Raw genomic sequence first — 20,000 nt, forward strand, 5'->3', positions numbered from 1 at the left:
ATATTTTCTCTCTCTTTCTCTTGACGGCACAGACCCACACCCTTTGCATGTCTAACCACAGATAGAGGGAGTGTGTCAGGTCTAGCCTGTCTGTCTCTCCTCTTGTCAGGTCGAGCCTGTCTGTCTCTCCTGAGTAGAAGAACAGACATCTTGTCGAGGTGCATAATTGTAATTTCCGCACAATTGTAATTTCTGCATAATTGTAATTTCCGCATAATTGTAATTTCCACAAATACCATGGCATTTACCATGGCAAATACCATTTGTACCAGTACAACTCAAACTGGATTACACCTGGCAGCAGCAGATATCTCATTGAGAGAGTAAAGTGTCTTGGAAATGCAGCAGGAGCTTAGTGGAGTATTTAGGCCAACACCAGTGGAATTTCCAGCGGTGCTGCGTAGGACTGCTGTAGGTCCTACAGGAATTCTAATCTAATCCTTGTGGATATTTGGAGAAAGTTTACTTGGGGGAGGAATGTGAGACCGAGATGCTTAGTGTGAGTTTGAATAAAGTGTGTGGATTATTATGGGTTCTGTTGAAAGCTACGCACAGACTGAATACGCCACTTCTGTCATCCCACAGCTTGTCACAATTAGACTGTATGCGGACCGAAAGAGAGGAGAGGTCACTGATGAGCTATACTGGTGCTTTGTTTTGTGTGGTTGCGGTAATAGCCGTGTATTTGGGTTGTAAATGTTGAGATGTGTGCGCCTGTGATGTCACCTGGAAAGCCCCGTTGCCGTGGAAACCTCTCTCAGCTCCTGCCTCACGCTTGGCTAAGAAGCTGACAGCTTCCACTGACCTCAGATCATCTGTTGCTCGGCCTCTCTGAGTCAGAGGCACTGCTGACTAATGACTGGGCTGACCCAGATTCAGTGGCAGCAGCCTTTGGATCTGAGTCTGTGGGGATGGGATGAAAGCGTGATACTTGGCTGCACAGTAGATTAGAATTGAAGTTCTTCAGGAAGATTGTTACGCCCTTCTACACCCCTACTGGCTTCGCAGTGGCAGTGCAACAGCTTTTAGGTGGTGAATGGGCATAATTAGCCAGATTGTCCACACCTGGGGAGGTGTGGATAAAAGCCATGCGGTTTGCCCTCAGAAGGAAGCCTTTGCATTCTCACCATGCTTTGGAGGCTGGTTAATACCATGCATTTGAATCGAAGTTCTTCAGGGAGATTATGAGAGGAGATGGACTAGTTTGCATTGATTCATAATTTTGAATTAGTTAATTGGATGTTTTTCCCGACTCGCAGTCTGTGATTACTGCATGAGTGCCATTGAGCCCGCAAATGATAGTAACATAGAAACTCGAAAATAGATTAAGTTGAATACACAATTGCATTCTCTGTTTTTAAATAAAATGGATCCAAAGGTTTTGTCCGTATGTGTACGTGTGTTGTCTATGAATGTCCAAATGGCTCCTGTCATAGTGGCTCTTTGTGGAGTAATTTCAGTGGGCCTGAATCAGCTGAGTTTACCAGTAGGCTTAGGAAGACTGTAAGAAATGTTTCCTGTGTGTGTGTGTGTGTGTGAACTGTGCTGTGTATAGATTCTCCAGCTGAACAGATGTGAGAGGCCTACAGTGAATACTGTACATTGGTGTTCCTGAGGGTGTGGAAGCTGTAGGTTGGAAGGTAGGAATGGTATGTTGGACACTCTGGCAAGAAGCTGTGAAATCCCTCTACAGTCTCGTCTTTCTCTGGGATTTCTCCCTTCTGTTTTACAGTCTCATCCCTTCCTTTTTAAAACATAGCCTAGTCTACACACACACACACACACACACACACACCACACACACACACACACACACACACACAGAGACTTCCACTCACACCCGGTAATAGTTTTCTGGGTCACCCTGATGGAGAGAGGCTAAATTCTGTTCTGCTGCATTTTTAATTGATTATATTTATAGATGAAAGGAAACGGTTTCACTTTCCCCCTCTGTTCTCATTGACCTTCATTGTGTGTATGTGTGTGTTTGTTTCGAAGTGTGCCTGCCTGTGTGTTTGGGTAGTGATAAGAGATTCATTTCTTATAGGTGTCAGTATATGTGTGCATGCCTTTATAGGTCATAGGTGTTTGTATACAGTACCTTATTACATACAATATGCATAGATGCATATTGCATAGCATCTGCTTAATGCAAGGCATCCATGTATGCATTAGAAACTTGAGATTGTCACACACACACACAACAAACAAGCACACGCGCATGTACACACACACACACACACACACACAGACACACAGACACACACACACACACACACACCCACACACACACACACACCCACACACACACACACACACACACACACACACACACACACACACACACACACACACACACAGACAGAAGACATTTTATAAATGATTATGCTGAGGCACAGAACAGATACTTGCTCGATTTCCTCGTTATAGCCTCTCAACTGTCCAATCCCATTCACACAGCCTGAAACACTCCCCTGGCCTGTAAAAAAAAAAAAAACTACAAAGGTGACTTGATTTACACCAAAGATTCACGGACCACCTCCGAAGGTCATGCCAGTGGCTGTGAGCTCAGCACTTTCCCCATCCAGCTCCTGGTCTTGCCCCTTTGCTCAGAAAAGAACTAGCTGTTCCTCTTTCGCAGTGGCTAAACGCAAAGCTAGCAGGACTGCGTATCCATTCTGCCCCAGTGGTTTTTCTGAGTCCCAAACATCCTAATTTATGGTTCCTGGCGTTGACAGCAGTTTTTATTATCACCTTAAGAAAAATTACAAACCTACAGGACTTGTCAGATGTTGAAGAGCGTAGCATTAATATTTATAGGCCGAGTTCTGAGGGTGAGGATTAGAGCGGACCCAGTCATTACGCGGTGGGAAATATGTGTGCCGTTGCATGGAAAATGGTTGTTTCTCTGCTCTGTGTTTTTGTCCGGATTTCACGCACTCTTTCCCTCCCTCCCTCCCTCAGTTTGCCTCTAGCAGTGTTTCTCTAGTTTCTCACTCGTCAAGCCATCGTCTGTCCCCCAATGTGTCATAATTTAAATGATTTTAATTCCATTCTCTCACCCAGTCTTAATTACCATCTTCACCACGGCTGCAAGCCTGGAATTTATTAACTTGTTACACTGATATAAACAAGCCCTTATTATGGGGCAACTGGGTGCCTGTGTGTGTGTGTGTGTGCCCCATGCACACGTGTACACATGCACACATGCACACACCCACACACACGCACACACACACACACACACACACGCTCACGCTGAAGCAGGATGACTGACGTGTCTGCCTTTGTACGCACACACACTGTCTCGCTATCAGTATGTCCCCAAGGCACAGGCAGACTGGCCGTGTGCGTGTGTATGTGCGTGTGTGTATGTGTGTGTGTGTGTCTAATGGCTCCCACTGTTAATAAATGATAAGCACTAAATAATGGAGCCTACTGATTGATGCCTGAGATGTTTTGAGGAGCGTGCTGAAATCTTTAAGAATGAATCCAAATATGTGTGCATTTGTATTTCGGGGTGACTGCAGGTTCATGTTTAGGTTTGTTAGTTTAATGGGATTTACTTGTCTTGGCTATGATGGACTGAACATAAAGGGTAACATTGTTACTTCTAAAATGTAATTGGCCCATGTGAGCAGAGAAATAGCGAAACAAAACCTGTTTATTTCATGTTTGTGTTTGACTTTAGACTATTTTTAGCGCTCACAATTTGCCATCCTCAGTAAATGTGTGTGTGGCTGAGATACAGAGAGAGAAAGAGTGGAGTAGGGGAGATTTGTTTTGATCTCTGGCAGGGCAACCTCAGTATCAGTCGGTGTGTGTGTGTGTGTCTTTGTGCCATGCCATCTTGCCAGCTATATCTCCGCCCAGGCGTCAACTCCCAGATATGAATATTACATGAAGGGCTGAGTGGTGGAGACACACACACACACACACACACACACACACACACACGCACACACACACACACACACACACACACACACACACACACACACACACACATTTACACATTTACACACACACAGTGTTCCACAGCACTGCCCCTGGGGGATTTTAGAGAATTTTCCCAACTGCCTATTCTTCACACATTTTGTTATATAGCCTAATACTAATGTTATAGTACTCTCTTAGCAGCTAAGTGCATGTCTGAAAGGAATCAAATTCAGTTTTGCAGTATTAGGGCCACACCCTATTTTTAAAGTCTCCGTATCTCAGATACTAAAGAAGCTCCAGACTTAAAATGTGTTGAGTACAATGACGTTATTAACATAAAGTATGAAGCGAATCCAACATGGTCTGTCAGGAGGCCTCTGTTGATTTCACACAGAATGACCCGTATCCTCTTGTACTACACTGGAAAACTTCTCCTTGTACTACACTTGAAAATACCCACACTGAAAATGTACATGAGGACTTCCGTTGTTTCATCATATACAAAGACACAGTGACACTGTTCTAGATATGATGGTCATTTCTCACCAGCCACACAAACCGCACTGTAAAAGCTGTAAAGTGGTCATAAAATGCGAGATATTTAGAGATCACCCCTTCTCACTGTAATCTGAACTCCCCTATATCCTGGCCCCTCACTTCCTGAGTTGGGTAGAGCAGTGGATCCTTGCTGTCCACTGACCCATGAAGAGATGTGGATACCTCTCAAGTGATATCTGCATGGCACAGGGCGGGGGCCGCTAAGTGTTTGCCACCAGAGCGGTGTCCATCCCTTCCCTTACCCTTCCCTTGGCAGTCAGCTGGAGAAGCAACCATTTCCTCCCCAGGGTAGACCAGTAGGCTACACCCCCACCCCCTGTTCCTTTGTCCGGGAGTCCTCTGACCCATGACTCATGTGGAGTTCCAGAACCTTTAATCCGTCTTTATAGTAAAGGCCCTTTAATAGGCCTCTACATCTCACGTGGAGATGGCATTGTGATGTCATACTACCCTTTCACATAAGAATGAAGCCCAGTTCCTACTAATCACCAATAGCTTCAGTGAGTATGTAAAATACTCAGTGCCTACCCTCGTTATTAAATAATATATTTAAGGGTTCTATAAACATGAATGGAATCATTTCTGAGGGAAAAGCTCTGAAATGATCAGTAGTTTGTCGCCACCTAATAGAGGATTTATGAACCAATCCGTTATCCTACACACTAGTCCTGGACAGAGGTTTGACAATCATGCACTGCACTAACCCCTTCCATAAAGTTACATCAGATGATGTGCTTGCATTCGGTATGCTGCACATCAAACAGAGCTCAGCCCTGACTACACTGTAACTAATATATGATGCTGACTACTTATTGGAGAGAGAATTTGATGCCATTTTATAGTCTGTACGAATGAGATGTCCAGGACTCCAGTCCATAAATTAAATTAGGGGAAGTATTATTGAGATAATAGACCACAGGGCTATAGCTCACATAAATTGGCCTCCACTCTCCCGAAGAGTTTAGAATACTCAGATGACAGGCCATCAAATCTAGGAGAGTTGGGACACAGTCAATAACAATCTAGGTCAAAAATCAATATCAGTGTCAACTTCTAGTGTCTAGGCTACATTATAAAATGTGTCTTAATCTTTCAACGTAGTTGTGTTTTCTCATACATAACATTTTTTACCACACACACATCATGATAAGTACCATTTATCTGTTCCATCCCATCGCAGCACGTTATATACGACTGTATACCAGTAAAATACAGGCAAATAAATGACTAAATAAAGCTGAGTCCAGGCCCTGAGCTAGTATTGGTGTGTTCCTGTGGAGCAGGATGCCCTGCCATCCTCACATTTAATAATAATAATAATAATAATAATAATAATAATAATAATAATGATAATAATTTATTTTATTTGCCCTCCTCTCCCACTGGGTCTCATTATATGCCTTATGTAATAGTCCTGATTCAGCTGACCGACACCATGAGGCCCATCTGTATATCAGGCCCAGGTGTGTCAAATGAAGGGTGCAGCCTGTAACAGTGTTCTGTAACAGCGAGGCTCTTATGAGTGGAGGTTTGGCCTCCCTTCTCTAGGGGCCTGGATGCGGTCGGCGTCGAGTTGCTTTTCTCCACCCTTTGAAGGACAGCGATGTGTTACTCCACCCTCAGTCGGTGCTGCCTGGAAAGTTTTGAGTTGAGGTCGAGTGGGATCATTAGTCCGGGTGGTGCCCATGACATCTCCCCCCGGTGGGAGAAGAAAGCCCTAGAAGTGTCCCCATCATGGAGGACAGTGAAACAGGACCATAGAGAAGCCCCTTCGACCTCCAGTGTAAAAATAACAACAAATCCGGAGACAGAGGAGAGGAGGAGAGGAGAGGAGAGGAGAAGAGAAGAGAAGAGAGGAGAGGAGTGGAGAGGTGGAGTGGAGTGGAGGAATGTGATGTGATTCTGGCAGCAAATGAGAGAGAGAGAGTGTGGGAAGAGAGGGGAGGGGAGGAGAGAATGAGAGACAGAAACTTCCCTCCTACAACTTTCAAAGGAATCTGGTCCTCTAGACTGTTGCTCCAAGAATAAGGCTAACAAAGCAGCCCTCGCCTCTCCTCTCAAGTATCCACACCATGCCATAGATCACACACACACACACACACACACACACACACACACACACACACACGCACACATGCACACACACACACACACACACACACACACACACACACACACACACGCACACACATGCACACACACGCACACAGGACACACACATGCACTCACTGACACAGGACACACACACACAGGACACAAACACATGTGCACACACAAACACACACACACACACACACAAACACATGCGCACACACAAACATTCACTGACACACGCATGCACTCACTGACACAGGACACACACACCCACACAGGACACACACATGCACTCACTGACACCGGACACACACACACATACATCGAGTTACATACCGTGCCTACATACCGTAGTTTATTGTATCTGTGATGTATCACGTCAAGTGTCTTATGTGACGGTGCTCTTATCATGTGTGTTTGTGTGTTTGTGTGTATGGGGTGTGAGTGTGTGAGTGGGTGAGTGTGTGTGTGTGTGTGTGTGCATGTGTTTTTGTGCTTTGTTTTTCATTGGACTTAATTTAAGATGTCTAATAAACTGTAATGATGCCATCAGTGAACCCGGCCAAGGGTAATTAACTTGGATAATTTGATATGAAAGTCAAATGCAAGCATACATCACAGTGTTTTTTCTAATTGGCTGTGTGTGTGTGTGTGTGTGTGTGTGTGTGTGTGTGTGTGTGTGTGTGTGTGTGTGTGTGTCTATGATGAGATTTGCCCTTTTTATTCTAAGACAGCTCATCTGCTTTTTTAAAACTTTGAAATGGAAAAACAATGTTAGCCTAACGTTATACTGTGACCAACGAGATACTATGAGTTTGTCTTGCAGTCTTTCAGGTTTATTCAGGATTGTAGCTGTTGGACCAGCTGCTGGTAAATTAATGCTGTCAGTAGCCTGACTAACTACTGGCTGGCCGGAGTTATTTGTTTGACTTTTCTTGGAAAAGTAATGCATTTACTGTTTGACCCTGTTTGGGTGAAGAAAAACAGTTACTGAATGAACATCTGCTGGTAATGATTATTGTAACCTTGTATCATTCTAGCAGTGCACTTTGACATACTTCTGGAATGTTCCATAAACACAGTTTGCCGCTGCCATTCTCCCTTATAGTAATTACAGTATATAACATCAAGGTTTTGTCACTGTAGCAAACATATAGCTGTTATGGTAGCCCCGTCCCAGGAAAGAGATGATATTTGAGACCCATTACCTTGACTGTTCAATATGTGTCTTAGGATACAAGTGAGTTCCATTAGTTTTAATGAGAATTAATTTTATAATGTTGTAGTGTAGACACTTGGTCCAGCTTGTCTTTGTAGTGTATGCTGTGGCCTCCTCTGTGTCCAAGAAGCATAAGCAGAGTAGTAGCAAACCAGGATGATTCCAACCTTAAAACCTGTAAAGTTCACTCCCTCAAACCAGGATGATTCCAACCTACAAACCTGTAAAGTTCACTCCCCCAAACCAGCACAAAATTCCCGTAGCCGGTATTGTGTCTGCTGTGGCAGATGGGCCGGTCAAATGCACATCTGTGTTTTGACAGGCTGTGGCCCACGGTTAAAATGAGAGTCATACAGTTTGAGAGGCACCAGCGACTCGTTATACCTAAATTGATTTAGACAGCTGTCTGGCTTCCTGTGAATTAGGCATGTGACACCTGCAGTATGAGGGATGTGCTGTTAGCAAAGACAAACATCAAAAAGCCCAGGTGCAGACTCTTCTTTTGATTATCAGTGGAATTTCCTTGTGGAACGTGATGTGTAATGTGGTCAGAATGACGGGGTGACTTAGGAGGACTGTTCACAGTCTTCTGAAATAGAAACAAGGAGATTGTTTTCTTCAAATTCTTTCTGAAGAAAAGACAGAGCATACTGCTTATGTCTCTCCAGCCTCTTTGTTTGGACCAGAAAAATGACCACTGTGTGAATAAAGTTGAAGCTTCTTTGTTCTCTATATTCCACAGATTTGGGCATTCACTCGTATCTAATCTGGTCTCTGTGTGTGTGTGTGTGTGGTGTGTGTGCACACATGTTTGTGTGAGTATGTGTGTGTGGTTCAGACTCAGTGAGTATGGCGTGTGCCTTCTGTCATTTAGCAGACTGTGGAATGCTGATTATTCCCTCTTTTGAGAATACCACATTTGGGTGTGCTTGACAGGGGTGATCCATGTGCATGCAAAAGCCAGATGTGTGACTAACGGCAAGCATTTCCTCGAGAATGTTGTTTTTTTTGTGTTGAGTATTTGTGTGTGTGTGTGTGTGTGTGTGTGTGTGTGTGTGTGTGTGTGTGTGTGTGTGTGTGTGTGTGTGTGCGCGTGCATGCGTGCTCCCTGAGACTAAACTCAACTGTGGCTCACTAGATTAGCTGACCACACCTGGTTTTGCTCAAAATGAGCATTTTAATTACACAGATTTCAATCAGGTAGGCTTAGAGCAGGGATGACTAGATAAGCCGGACTATGACTGAGCATCTCTGGCACAGGCTGTACACAAAGCATGGATTTGGGAGGAGATGGCAACAAGAGGTGTATTACCATGGCAACATTTACTCAAAGGGCCTTTTTTGTGTTTGTTGTCAACAAGCCAATTACCATGCATTTACAGACTAATATGCGGGTTATTGATTTCATATGAAAACTGTAATTAAAATGTTTGCACTTTGCCTCGTGCAATTATAACACTGTCTGTGTGAATTTTGATGAATACAGTCATTTTCTCTGTATGAGTGTGTGTGTGTGTGGGTGTGGGTGTGTGTGTGTGTGTGTGTGTTTCTGATGACTCTGTGCTTTTGCGGTGAAATTGCTGATTCTCCAGCCCTGTGAGTCTCTCTTTCTATTGAGGTGCACCAGTTTTTTAATAGTGTAAGACACACACACACATGCACACGCACACACACACACACACACACACACACACACACACACACACACACACACACACACACACACAGACACATTTACATTTACATTTAGTCATTTAGCAGACGCTTTTGTCCAAAGCGACGTACAAGGGAGAGAACAGTCAAGCTAAGAGCAATAAAAAAGCATGGTGTAACAATAAATACTACTTTACATGAGAATTAGAAAAAACAACAACCTAGAAAAGAGGAAAAAGAAGTGCAGGAATGTAACTGCTGAAGTGCAAGTTAAGCGCTAGTCAGGTGCCAGTTAGGAGGGGAGGTGCTCTCTGAAGAGGGGTCTTCAAAAGCTTCTTGAAGGTAGAGAGGGACGCCCCTGCTCTGGTAGTACTAGGCAGTTCGTTCCACCAACGTGGAACTACAAATGAAAATAGTCTGGATTGCCGTGCTTGCACGGACGGCAGTGCCAAACGACGCTCACTAGACGAGCGCAGCGTCCTGGGTGTAACATTTGCCCTTACAAGAGCATTTAGGTAGGTGGGAGCACACACACACACACACAGCTGTTGAGATAGACAAGAATGTGTTGTGGTACTGGGGGTACTGGGGGTACACTGGGGGTACACTGATTGCTTTAACTGAATCCATGAAGGGAGACTTAACAGCAAATCGATCGATGTGCCATCAAGTGGATGATGGTGAGATATATAGAAGGATTTGAAGATCTAGAGTTAATTTGTGTTGTATTGATGCACAGTTTTTCTCCATCTCCCTTTCTCACTCTCACTCTCTCTCTCTCTCTCTCTCTCTCTCTCTCTCTCTCTCTTTCTCTCTGACCTATACTAGTGTAGTGATCTTTGTCAGGGATGTGAAAACATTTTATTTCTGTCAGAGCTTCTCCAGTGAGTGCTTTGCTTTAGGGTGCCTAATCCACACACACACACACACACACACACACACACACACACACACACACACACACACACACACACACACACACACACACACACACTGCTTGTCACATACGGTCTCTTTCTTTCGATGCCAGAAGGACTCCATTTCCCAGAAGTCTTTTCTCCATCACGGAAGCGCATACACCTGGTGCCTGCAGTCTCACAGATGCACTGATGAGGAGAGACCTGGAGCTACTTGTGTGTGTGTGTGTGTGTGTGTGTGTGTGTGTGTGTGTGTGTGTGTGTGTGTGTGTGTGTGTGTGTGTGTGTGTGTGTGTGTGTGTGTGCTGTATGTGAGGCTGAGTGCTCATTTCTGTCTGTTGAAAACACCATTTCCAGAGTTGTACACACACACACACACACACACACACACATTGAGTAATGTAGCTACTGGCCAGTGGGCAGGGGGCTGTGTAACAGAGGATGCTTTTAACCCAGTAGGGGGAAGATGAGAGGAGAGGAGAGGAGAGGAGAGCAGAGCAGAGGAGAGGAGAGGAGAGGAGAGGAGAGGAGAGGAGAGATTGATGAGCCGTCTGTCTTTCATGGGTCATTGGGGCCAGACCAACCCTAACCAGATTTTCCTTCATTTCCACTCCTTCGCTTCCCGTCACTCCATCATTTTATCATTCTCACTCTCTCCCTCTGTTGTTAAAGTCAGAGAAGACAGAGATGTGAGGCTCAGCCTACAGAGGGAGAGAGAGAGGGGGGAGAGAGAGAGAGAGGGAGAGAGAGAGGGAGAGAGTGGGAGAAAAGAGAGGGGAAAAAAGTGAGGAAGGGAGAGTAGGAGATGAAGAGAGGGAGGGAGAGAGGGGAGAAGAATAGACAGAGAGATGGAACTTGGATAAAAGAGTATCATTATCAACCATCAGCAGTGATAGCTTTTGCACACACACTCACAACTACTAACTAGCTTTTAGGAACACAAAAGCAGCATGCTGTTAGAGTGCAGATCTCTACAGGGAGAAAATGACAGTAAGTGGTTTCTCTGCACACACACACACACACACACACACACACACACACACACACACACACACACACACACACTCACACTAACTCACACACACACACCAGCAGCCACTGTCTGCAAGATTGGAGGAGAACAATGACTAGCGATCTATGCACTGACCACAAAGAGTAATTATTCCTCACTTACAAACGCATACTCAGTGGACAGCTGCTGCTGCTCGTTGGCAATTCCTCGCACTGAATGTGTGTGTGTGTATGTGTGTGTGTGTACAGTATGTGTGTGTATATTCTAACATTGGAATTTTAACCTCCGACCCACTCGCAGGAAGAGGGCAAGAAAGACAGGGTTTGTGTGTGTGTGTTATGTGTGTATTTGTGTATGTGTTTTGTACAATGTTTGAGAAGGAGCTCTGATGTAATAATACCAGTGACAGACAGGTTTTAGAGTAGCATGCTGTGGCCAAGAAATGACAGAGTTCAAAGTGTGTTTGTCTGACACGAAAGGCCATGGTTCTATTTTGTAGAGTTTATTATGAGTGAGTACGTGAGTGAATTTGATGTGCGTTGTATTTGCTGTGAATTTGTGTTATTGTCCGTATACTATTGTCCGTTGTGTTATTGTCCTTTGTGTTATTGTCCGTATATGGTGTGTTCAGATATTGTGTGCTATGAGTGAGTAGGCGGTAGGTGTATAACGTGTGCGTGTGTGTGTGTGTGTGTGTGTGTGTGTGTGTGTGTGTGTGTGTGTGTGTGTGTGTGTGTGTGTGTGTGTGTGTGTGTGTGTGTGTGAAAGTGTGTGTGTGTGTGTGTGTGTGTGTGTGTGTTCTGAATTTTGTGTAATATTCTGGTGTTGGGCATCGAGGCACAAAGTGACCCAGCTGCAGGTGCTGATGCTGTGGGATGAAAAAATGTTCCTCGAGCTGAAGGACTCTTAGTCAGCCATACCAGTATCTGTGTGTGTGTGTGTGTGTGTGTGTGTGTGTGTGTGTGTGTGTGTGTGTGTGTGTGTGTGTGTGTGTGTGTGTGTGTGTGTGTGTGTAGTGTGTGTCACACTGTCATACTGAAGCTGTTTGATGGTGAAGAAAAGCATTGTGTACAGAGAACTGTCCAGAGAATGCCAGCAACAATGCCAGCCTTCATCCTGTTGTGTTAGCATTGCATGTGTGTGTGTGTGCGCGCCCCCTTGTCCTTGGGTCATGCTGTGTTCCAGCAGAAAGCACCCCATTCATAAGGAGTCGTCTTCAGACCTGCTATTGTCATCCTCCGTGTTCTGAGCATTCCTCTCCTCTGTTGCCTTTGCCTCTCTCCATCTCTCCATCTCTCCATCGCGCCATCTCTTGCGCTTTCTCTCTTTCTCCTCATCTTCCTCTTCCTCCTCGCTCTCATTCTCTTTCTATCTCTCCATTTTCTGTTTCTAATTTCGTCTCCCCAGAAGCACGGTTTGTCCTGCTATCCTAGAACTCCCATCCCCGCTCTCTCTTGCATAACTGTGTACAGTCCCACGGCCAATCTTCTCTACGCTGTCTGTGGACTTCATAGATCCGTCTGTCTGCCTGGGTAAATGCCCCTGGATGCCCTGTCCTTCTGTGTATTCAGTTGGGTGTGTTGGTGATTCAGGGAACTGAGCTGATTGGCAAGCAGAGTTATGACAATCAGCTCAGTTGGAATTATGGACGCTTACGAAGGGGGGGTCAGCAGGGCAAGTCCTAGGTGTTCACACGAGAAAGAGGGTTGTAGGCCATGGCTTAGAAAAACTAGAGTGGACCCAAGCAACACTCTGGCGTTAAAAACAAACTGCCCTCTTTGCTAGAGACCTGGATGCTGCTCATTGCGAATGTGCTTATTACTGGTAGGTAAACTAATGCATCTTATGTCTGTAATGGACTGTAATAATGGAACCATCGAATATCCGACAAAACTCAAAAATCATTAGTGCTCCCATTGGTTAATTTATTTCCTATTCTGTGTCTGACATAATGCTGGTAATCTAGCTGGTGAAGAATGTATGGGCATTCTGCTCTTTCTAATGTTATGTAAGATAGTTGTAAGATAGTGTTGGTGATTTTAAGTCAGCCAGAATGCCATCCTCAGTGACACCGTGCCTATCCAGCAAGCAAACACTACTGTGTGCCAAAAACAGCCAAGGAGTCAAGCTGGTAGAGCTGAGCTTCTCGTGGGAAGAGTTTTCTCTCAGTCAACCCCCCCTCACACACACACACACACACACTCACACACTCTCCTCACTCACTCAACGAAAGCCATGGAAATGAGTGATGATGTCAGAACGCGTGCAGAGTTTACTCAATCTCAGCCCCCCCCTAGCCCCCCCCATCTCCCCTGGATTGAAAGCCCCCCGTGGACGCCCCCCCACCCGCTGCTTTGTGTTGCTCCTAATAGCCTCCCTTGGCCGTGGCCTCTTCCTGTCCCCCTTTAGAGAGGGGTGTTCAGATTTAGCCTGACACCCCCAGTGAGGATCCAGTGACAGCGGTGAGTGTAGGGATTCCCAGGCACCTCTGCCAGATCCTGTGCCCTCTCCCCCTGAAGACCATTGTGGAGAACATTCCTCAAACCCGGCCGGGATTCTATTACAGAGATCCGTCTGAGCATTCTGGACAGGCTTCTTATGAATATTCTGATGTGTGCTGTCCTGGAACTTCTGTGGAACCTTCCGGAAGTCAATCCTATTTCTCCTCTCCTTTATGTTGGCCTGAAAGACATCCTTCCTCATCCACGTTATTCCAGCTTTCTCAAGCATTACAAAGCCAATCCACTCCTCCCTGCATAGTCTACTAGCTAGTGTGTGTGTGTGTGGGTGTGTGTGTGTGTTTGTGTTTGTGTGTGTGGTATTTCCGAGCGCAAGGCGAATTGGCATGCGGCTTGATTTCAGAGCATCCAAGTGATGCGGGAGTAAAATGCTACCCATGCGAATAATTTGAAAGCTGACACTCCCTTGCCTCTGCTGCCCGGCAGCACGCAGGCCTGGAACTCACACACGCATGAACACACATACACATACACATAACACACACACACACACACACATGAACACACATACACACACACACACACATACACATACACACACACACACACACACACACACACACACACACACACACACACACACACACACACACACACACACACACACACACACACACACACACAGGTCATCATGCACTCATGAGCACAGTGCCAACTATCCAGGGCTGGGCGTTACAGTCGGTTCAGAGGGTGTTTGTCCACCTGTCTTCTGCTCTGTGGGGGTGTGGTGTGGTGTGTTAGATATTGTGCTGTGTGATTTTTTATATTTTTTTTGTACTTGCTGAACTGTGTTGTGTCATGCCCTGTGGTGATATCATGTGGTATGTGGGGTTGTCCTGTGCTATATGTTGTCCTGTGCTACATGTTGTCCTGTGCTACATGCTGTGCTGTGCAGTACTGTGTTGATGTTCTGTTATTTACTGGGGTGTGGTATGCATAGTTGTGTTGTATTATGGTGTTCTGTTCTGTTGTGATTGCTTGTGTTTTCAGCTAGGCGTGGGCTCAGGAGCCTGAATGTGTTTATGACATCATGTTTATAACACTTTACATTGAGTAAACTGCAGTGTTATTTATGTGGGGCTATTGCGGTATGTGTTTATATGAGAGTGAACCATTCGTTTATGAGAATGTCGGAATAGTGCAATCATGAGTAATCTGACTTTGATTTGGACAGAATGATTTTGTGGCAGACGGACTGTTCTCACAGCGAATCTCCCCTTTTCTCTCACACTCTTTCACTCTCTCTTTCTCACACACACTCACTCTCTCTCTCAGGCTGTGCAGTCTCACACTGAAGAAGCTGGTCGTGATGAGGGAGTTGGACAAGGAACTCATATCTGTAGTTATCGCCGTCAAGATCCAGGTATACGCACACACACACACACACACACACACACACTCTCTCTCTCTCTCTCTCACACACACACACACACACACACACACACACACACACATACTCAACTGATGCAGAATCTTCGTACACAAGTCTACGCAAAGCATAAGCACAACACGTCAAGCCCAGTGTAAATATTTGGGGCTGCAGTTAGTGCAGATGCTTACACTGTAAGCTGTTAGTCATATCAGAGGCCACCTCTAGCGCCATATTGATTTGGAAAAGAAAAAACAGTGACACTATTATATTATTACAGTGCTATGCACGCAAAACGTCCTTCGCGGTGCATATTTGTGTCAAGTGTATCTTACTTCCTCTTCACTGAGCTATCCCCTCTCTAAGTGGTTGGCTGTTATTGACTGCTGGTAATGTCTGTGTGTATTTGCTGACTGAACGGTGGGACCCTCAAGTGACAGTTAAATCGCAGTGTATGCTAGACTGTACAAAATGGCAACGGCCATCATAGTAAGGCGGGGGTGGTCTGAACGCTAGCGGTTGTGCGTATGACCCAGGGCTAATTGAGGAGATGATTTCTTCCTCTGGCTGCGTGCCAAATGTCTGTAAAGCTCAGGCAGTCTGACACACAGGGGAGGCCATTTCTGCCGGCGGGCAGATGCAGCCGCCGAGTTTTAATGAAACCACTTTGCGGAGAAAAAATCGTTCGCTGTTGAAATCGTTAGATTTGGTTTAGATCAGGGTCCAGGAAAGGATGAGGTGTGAACACCAGCTTGTGAACATCTGCTTAAAATGAAGCCTAGCTTTTTTTTTTGTCTGTGGTGAAACTGATGATGTAACCTTAGCCATAGCAAAGCCCCCCCCCCCCGCCCCTTTCCACATGGGATAAATCACCTGCTTATTAGTGCTGTTGCCTTGACGAGAACCATAGGGAATATGTCGACCTTGTTATCTGGCTCTACCTGACGGGGCGAGGAATGAGTATGGTGTGGGAAGAGATGTCAGTGCTCAGTTGTGTTCAGCTGTGACAGGCAGGGAGGGAGGCACGAAGGACAGCTGGGTTGAGTGCGCTGGTCCTGGAGCAGTGGCTGGAAATGGAGGGGAAAAAGACAAGCTTCTTCTTCGCCCCTTAATGATCTTCTCATTGTTCCTCTGCTGTCTCTCGTCCTCTCGCTGGCTCTCTCTCTCTGCCCCCATCTTGTACTCTTTATCCATCTCTCTCTGTCTGTATTCTTCCCGCATTATTCCCCTCCTTCTCTGTTTGACTATCTACCTCTCTCTCTCGCTCTCTCTCTCTCTCTCTCTCTCTCTCTCTCTGTCCAGGGCTCCAAGCGTATCTTGCGCTCCCATGAGATAGTGCTGCCCCCTACAGGATTCATTGAGACGGACCTTGCCCTCACCTTCTCCCTGCAGGTAACCAGGGCAACAGGGCGCAGCACGACCACAGCAGCCCAAATTTAATCAGTCAGAGATCACATTTAACTGATATTAAACTGAAATAATAATGAGCACTTTAATCAGATATTACCATGGGGGAGCAGCCCGATAATCACTGGTCTGATTATATCTCTTACTGCCAAGTCTACTTCTTATGTGTGTGTGTGTGTGTGTGTGTGCGTGCGCGCAATCTATGTGCGTATCTGTGGGTGTTTGTCCTTTAGTGCCTGAATATGCATAATGATTGTCCACTTTATGCTCATATGTGTTTTCATTGGTGTGTGTAAATTAGTACCCTCACTACCTCAAGAGAGAGGGGAATAAGCTCCAGATTATGCTCCAGAGAAGAAAGCGCTATAAGAATCGCACCATCCTGGGCTACAAGACACTCGCTGCTGGATCCATAGACATGGCTGAGGTACACACACTCATAGACATGCATATGTGTACTCACTCTCCTTATGTACACCACTCACACACGCACACACACACACACACACACACACACACACACACACACACACACGCACACACACACACACACACACACCCATAAAACGCAACTCTGCATCAAACATGCACACTGCTATGCAACCCTTCTTCATTTTCACTGCATTGCTCTCTGAATTTAGTCTGTATTTAGTGTTAGTGTGTGTTTTGAAATGTGTGTAACAAGGGTTGACATTGGCTTCAGGGCTCTCCAGAAACACATACTTTCACACATGCATACACACTCTCTCTCTCACACACACATTCACACACACACACACACTCTCACACACACACACACACACACACACACAGATAGCATGCGCCCCAGGAAGAAAGTAGTCAAAACATAGCAGAGGAAATCTATCCTCAGTCTGTAATAGAGCCTCTCTATCCTTGGGCTTAAAGCTCACACACACACACACACACACACACACTTTCTCTTGATCACACACACACACACACACACACACACACACACACACACACACACACACACACACTTTCTCTTGATCACACACACACACACACACACACACACACACACACACACACACGAGGAAGTAAAGCTGGACTGATTTGCACACTTTTCAACATAAACAGCAGAGACGTCTTCCTGTCTGTACGTCTGGAGTAAAATTAACCCTCTAGTCCCTAATTCTTGTTATCCTCTTCCACAGACCAGACTATCCATAAAGAACAAAAAGATGAAGTCACTCATACAAATCCGTCAAAATATGTCTGCTGCCATTTGACTTTCATTTTGATAAGCTGTCACCACAAAGCTACAAACACAGGATGATCTGTTTGCTAAATTAAAGATTTTCTTTTTTCATGCTTCCGTACCTTTTTAATGTAATTAATATGCATTTGAATATGAATATAAAAACAAGCACATACCTACGTAAACGTTTACAACAGCAGTTTTCTGATGAAGTTGTCTTGTTTGCATTTAACTAAGCTAGATATTTATTTACATATAATATTATATTACAGATCCATAGCAGCTAATGAGAGCTATGCATGTCACGAATATTGTCCTCCTCCTCTAAGTCCCTCTCTTCTTCTTCTTTGTCTTCTGTGACTCCATTAATGGAGGTGAATGATGAAATTCTGGAGGGCGGTGGGGGGACATGGGAAATATGGGGAGATCTGCTGATAGATGAGAACTCTGCTTCCAGCGTCTGGCCCAAAACAGACAGCTCATCTCTCTCTGCCTCTGTTGATCACCAAGTCTATGAAAAGCCTCTGTCTTATGCTCTCTCTCTCTCTCCCTCTCTCCCTCGCTTTCCTTCTTTCTTTCTTTCTTTCTTTCTCTCGATCCTGTCTCTGTATTCCTCTTTTTGTCTCTCTCTCTCTCTCTTCCCTCTCTCTCTCTCTTTATCTCTCTCTCTCTCTCTCTCTGTCTCTCTCTCTCTCACACACACACACACACACACACACCTCTCTCTCTCTTCCCTCTCTCTCTCTCTTTATCTCTCTCTCTTCCCTCTCTCTCTTCCCTCTCTCTCTCTCTTTATCTCTCTCTCTCTCTCTCTCTGTCTCTCTGTCTCTCACACACACACACACACACACACACCTCTCTCTCTCTTCCCTCTCTCTCTCTCTTTATCTCTCTCTCTTCCCTCTCTCTCTCTCTTTCTCTCTCTCTTTCTCTCTCTCTCTCTCTCTCTCTCTCTCTCTCTCTCTCTCACACACACACCCCTCTCTCTCTCTCCTCGTCTGTCTCCTCTCTCAGGTGATGCAGCATCCCCATGAGGGGGGCCAGGTCTTGGCTCTGTGCGGTAACCAGAAGGAGCTGATGGGGAAGGTGGCTGAGATCTGGATCTTCTCTCTGTCCAGCCAGCCCATCGACCACGAGGACGGGGTGCTGCCCCCTGGAGGCAAGATCAAGTGCTCAGGTGCCCCACCTCTGTGTGTGTGTGTGTGTGTGTGTGTGTGTGTGTGTGTGTGTGTGTGTGTGTGCGTGCGTGCGTGCGTGTGTGCGTGCGTGCGTGCGTGCGTGTGAGAGAAAGAGAGACAGAGAGACAGAGAGAGAGAGAGAGAGAGACAGAGAGAGAGAGAGGGCTGTGTGGGTGTGTGTGTGTGAGAGAGAGAGAGCGAGAGAGACAGACAGAGAGAGAGAGAGACATAGAGAGACAGAGAGAGAGAGAGAGAGAGATAGAGAAAGGTGGGTGTGTGCGAGAGAGAGAGACAGAGAGAGAGAGAGAGAGAGATGGGTGTGTGGGTGTGTTATCATGCACTGGAGGCAAACTCACTAATAATGGAAGACATTTCACAAATGACCCAATGCTATATAAATGCAAATTGGAAGTCGGTGTATGTGTGTACTCTGAGTCGTGAGTGTGTACAGTTATCGCTCATGTGTGCTCATATACACAAACACACACACATACACACACTCACTCTTTTGCGTACACACACATACACTCAAATAAATACAAACTAGAGGTCTTTGTACAGTAGCTCTCCACACTATGCATTCTTCTAAAGGACTGCTCAAACTGCAGGCCAATTTAGTCTCATGTTTCTTTTACTTGAATAAATTGTCTTCCCCTGCATTGTAATCTCAGCAAGGCTAAAATCATTACTGGTTACTATCTGAGAATGCCATCATAACAAATGGAGATGTGATTTAAATGTACTGTAATGTAATGAATGTGATGTGATTTAAATGTACTGTGATGTAATGAATGTGATGTCGTCTCTGTAGATAACTACTCAGAGGAAGAGTACGAAAGCTTCTCCTCTGAACAAGAGGCCAGTGACGATGCAGTCCAGGGTCAGGTATGCTGTGTGCGTGTGTGTGTGTGTG

At 45.4% G+C, this 20,000-nt stretch overlaps 1 protein-coding gene across 7 annotated transcripts in view; it reads left to right on the top strand.

Moving 5' to 3' along the window:
- pacs2 (phosphofurin acidic cluster sorting protein 2) overlaps window positions 1-20,000 on the top strand; it is a 55,405-nt gene that overhangs the window by 19,106 nt on the left and 16,299 nt on the right. For 6 of the 7 annotated variants that reach the window (XM_031580421.2, XM_031580420.2, XM_031580422.2 and 3 more), the window contains exons 2-6: window positions 15,187-15,274; window positions 16,583-16,672; window positions 16,989-17,114; window positions 18,924-19,086; window positions 19,899-19,972. In XM_031580421.2, coding sequence (XP_031436281.1) covers window positions 15,187-15,274; window positions 16,583-16,672; window positions 16,989-17,114; window positions 18,924-19,086; window positions 19,899-19,972 — 541 coding nt within the window. Of the gene's footprint in view, window positions 1-11,169; window positions 11,371-15,186; window positions 15,275-16,582; window positions 16,673-16,988; window positions 17,115-18,923; window positions 19,087-19,898; window positions 19,973-20,000 lie in introns of those variants that run through there. The other variant, XM_031580425.2, reaches the window with a different exon arrangement.

Source organism: Clupea harengus, chromosome 14, assembly GCF_900700415.2.
Source record: "Clupea harengus chromosome 14, Ch_v2.0.2, whole genome shotgun sequence".
NCBI lineage: Eukaryota > Metazoa > Chordata > Actinopteri > Clupeiformes > Clupeidae > Clupea > Clupea harengus.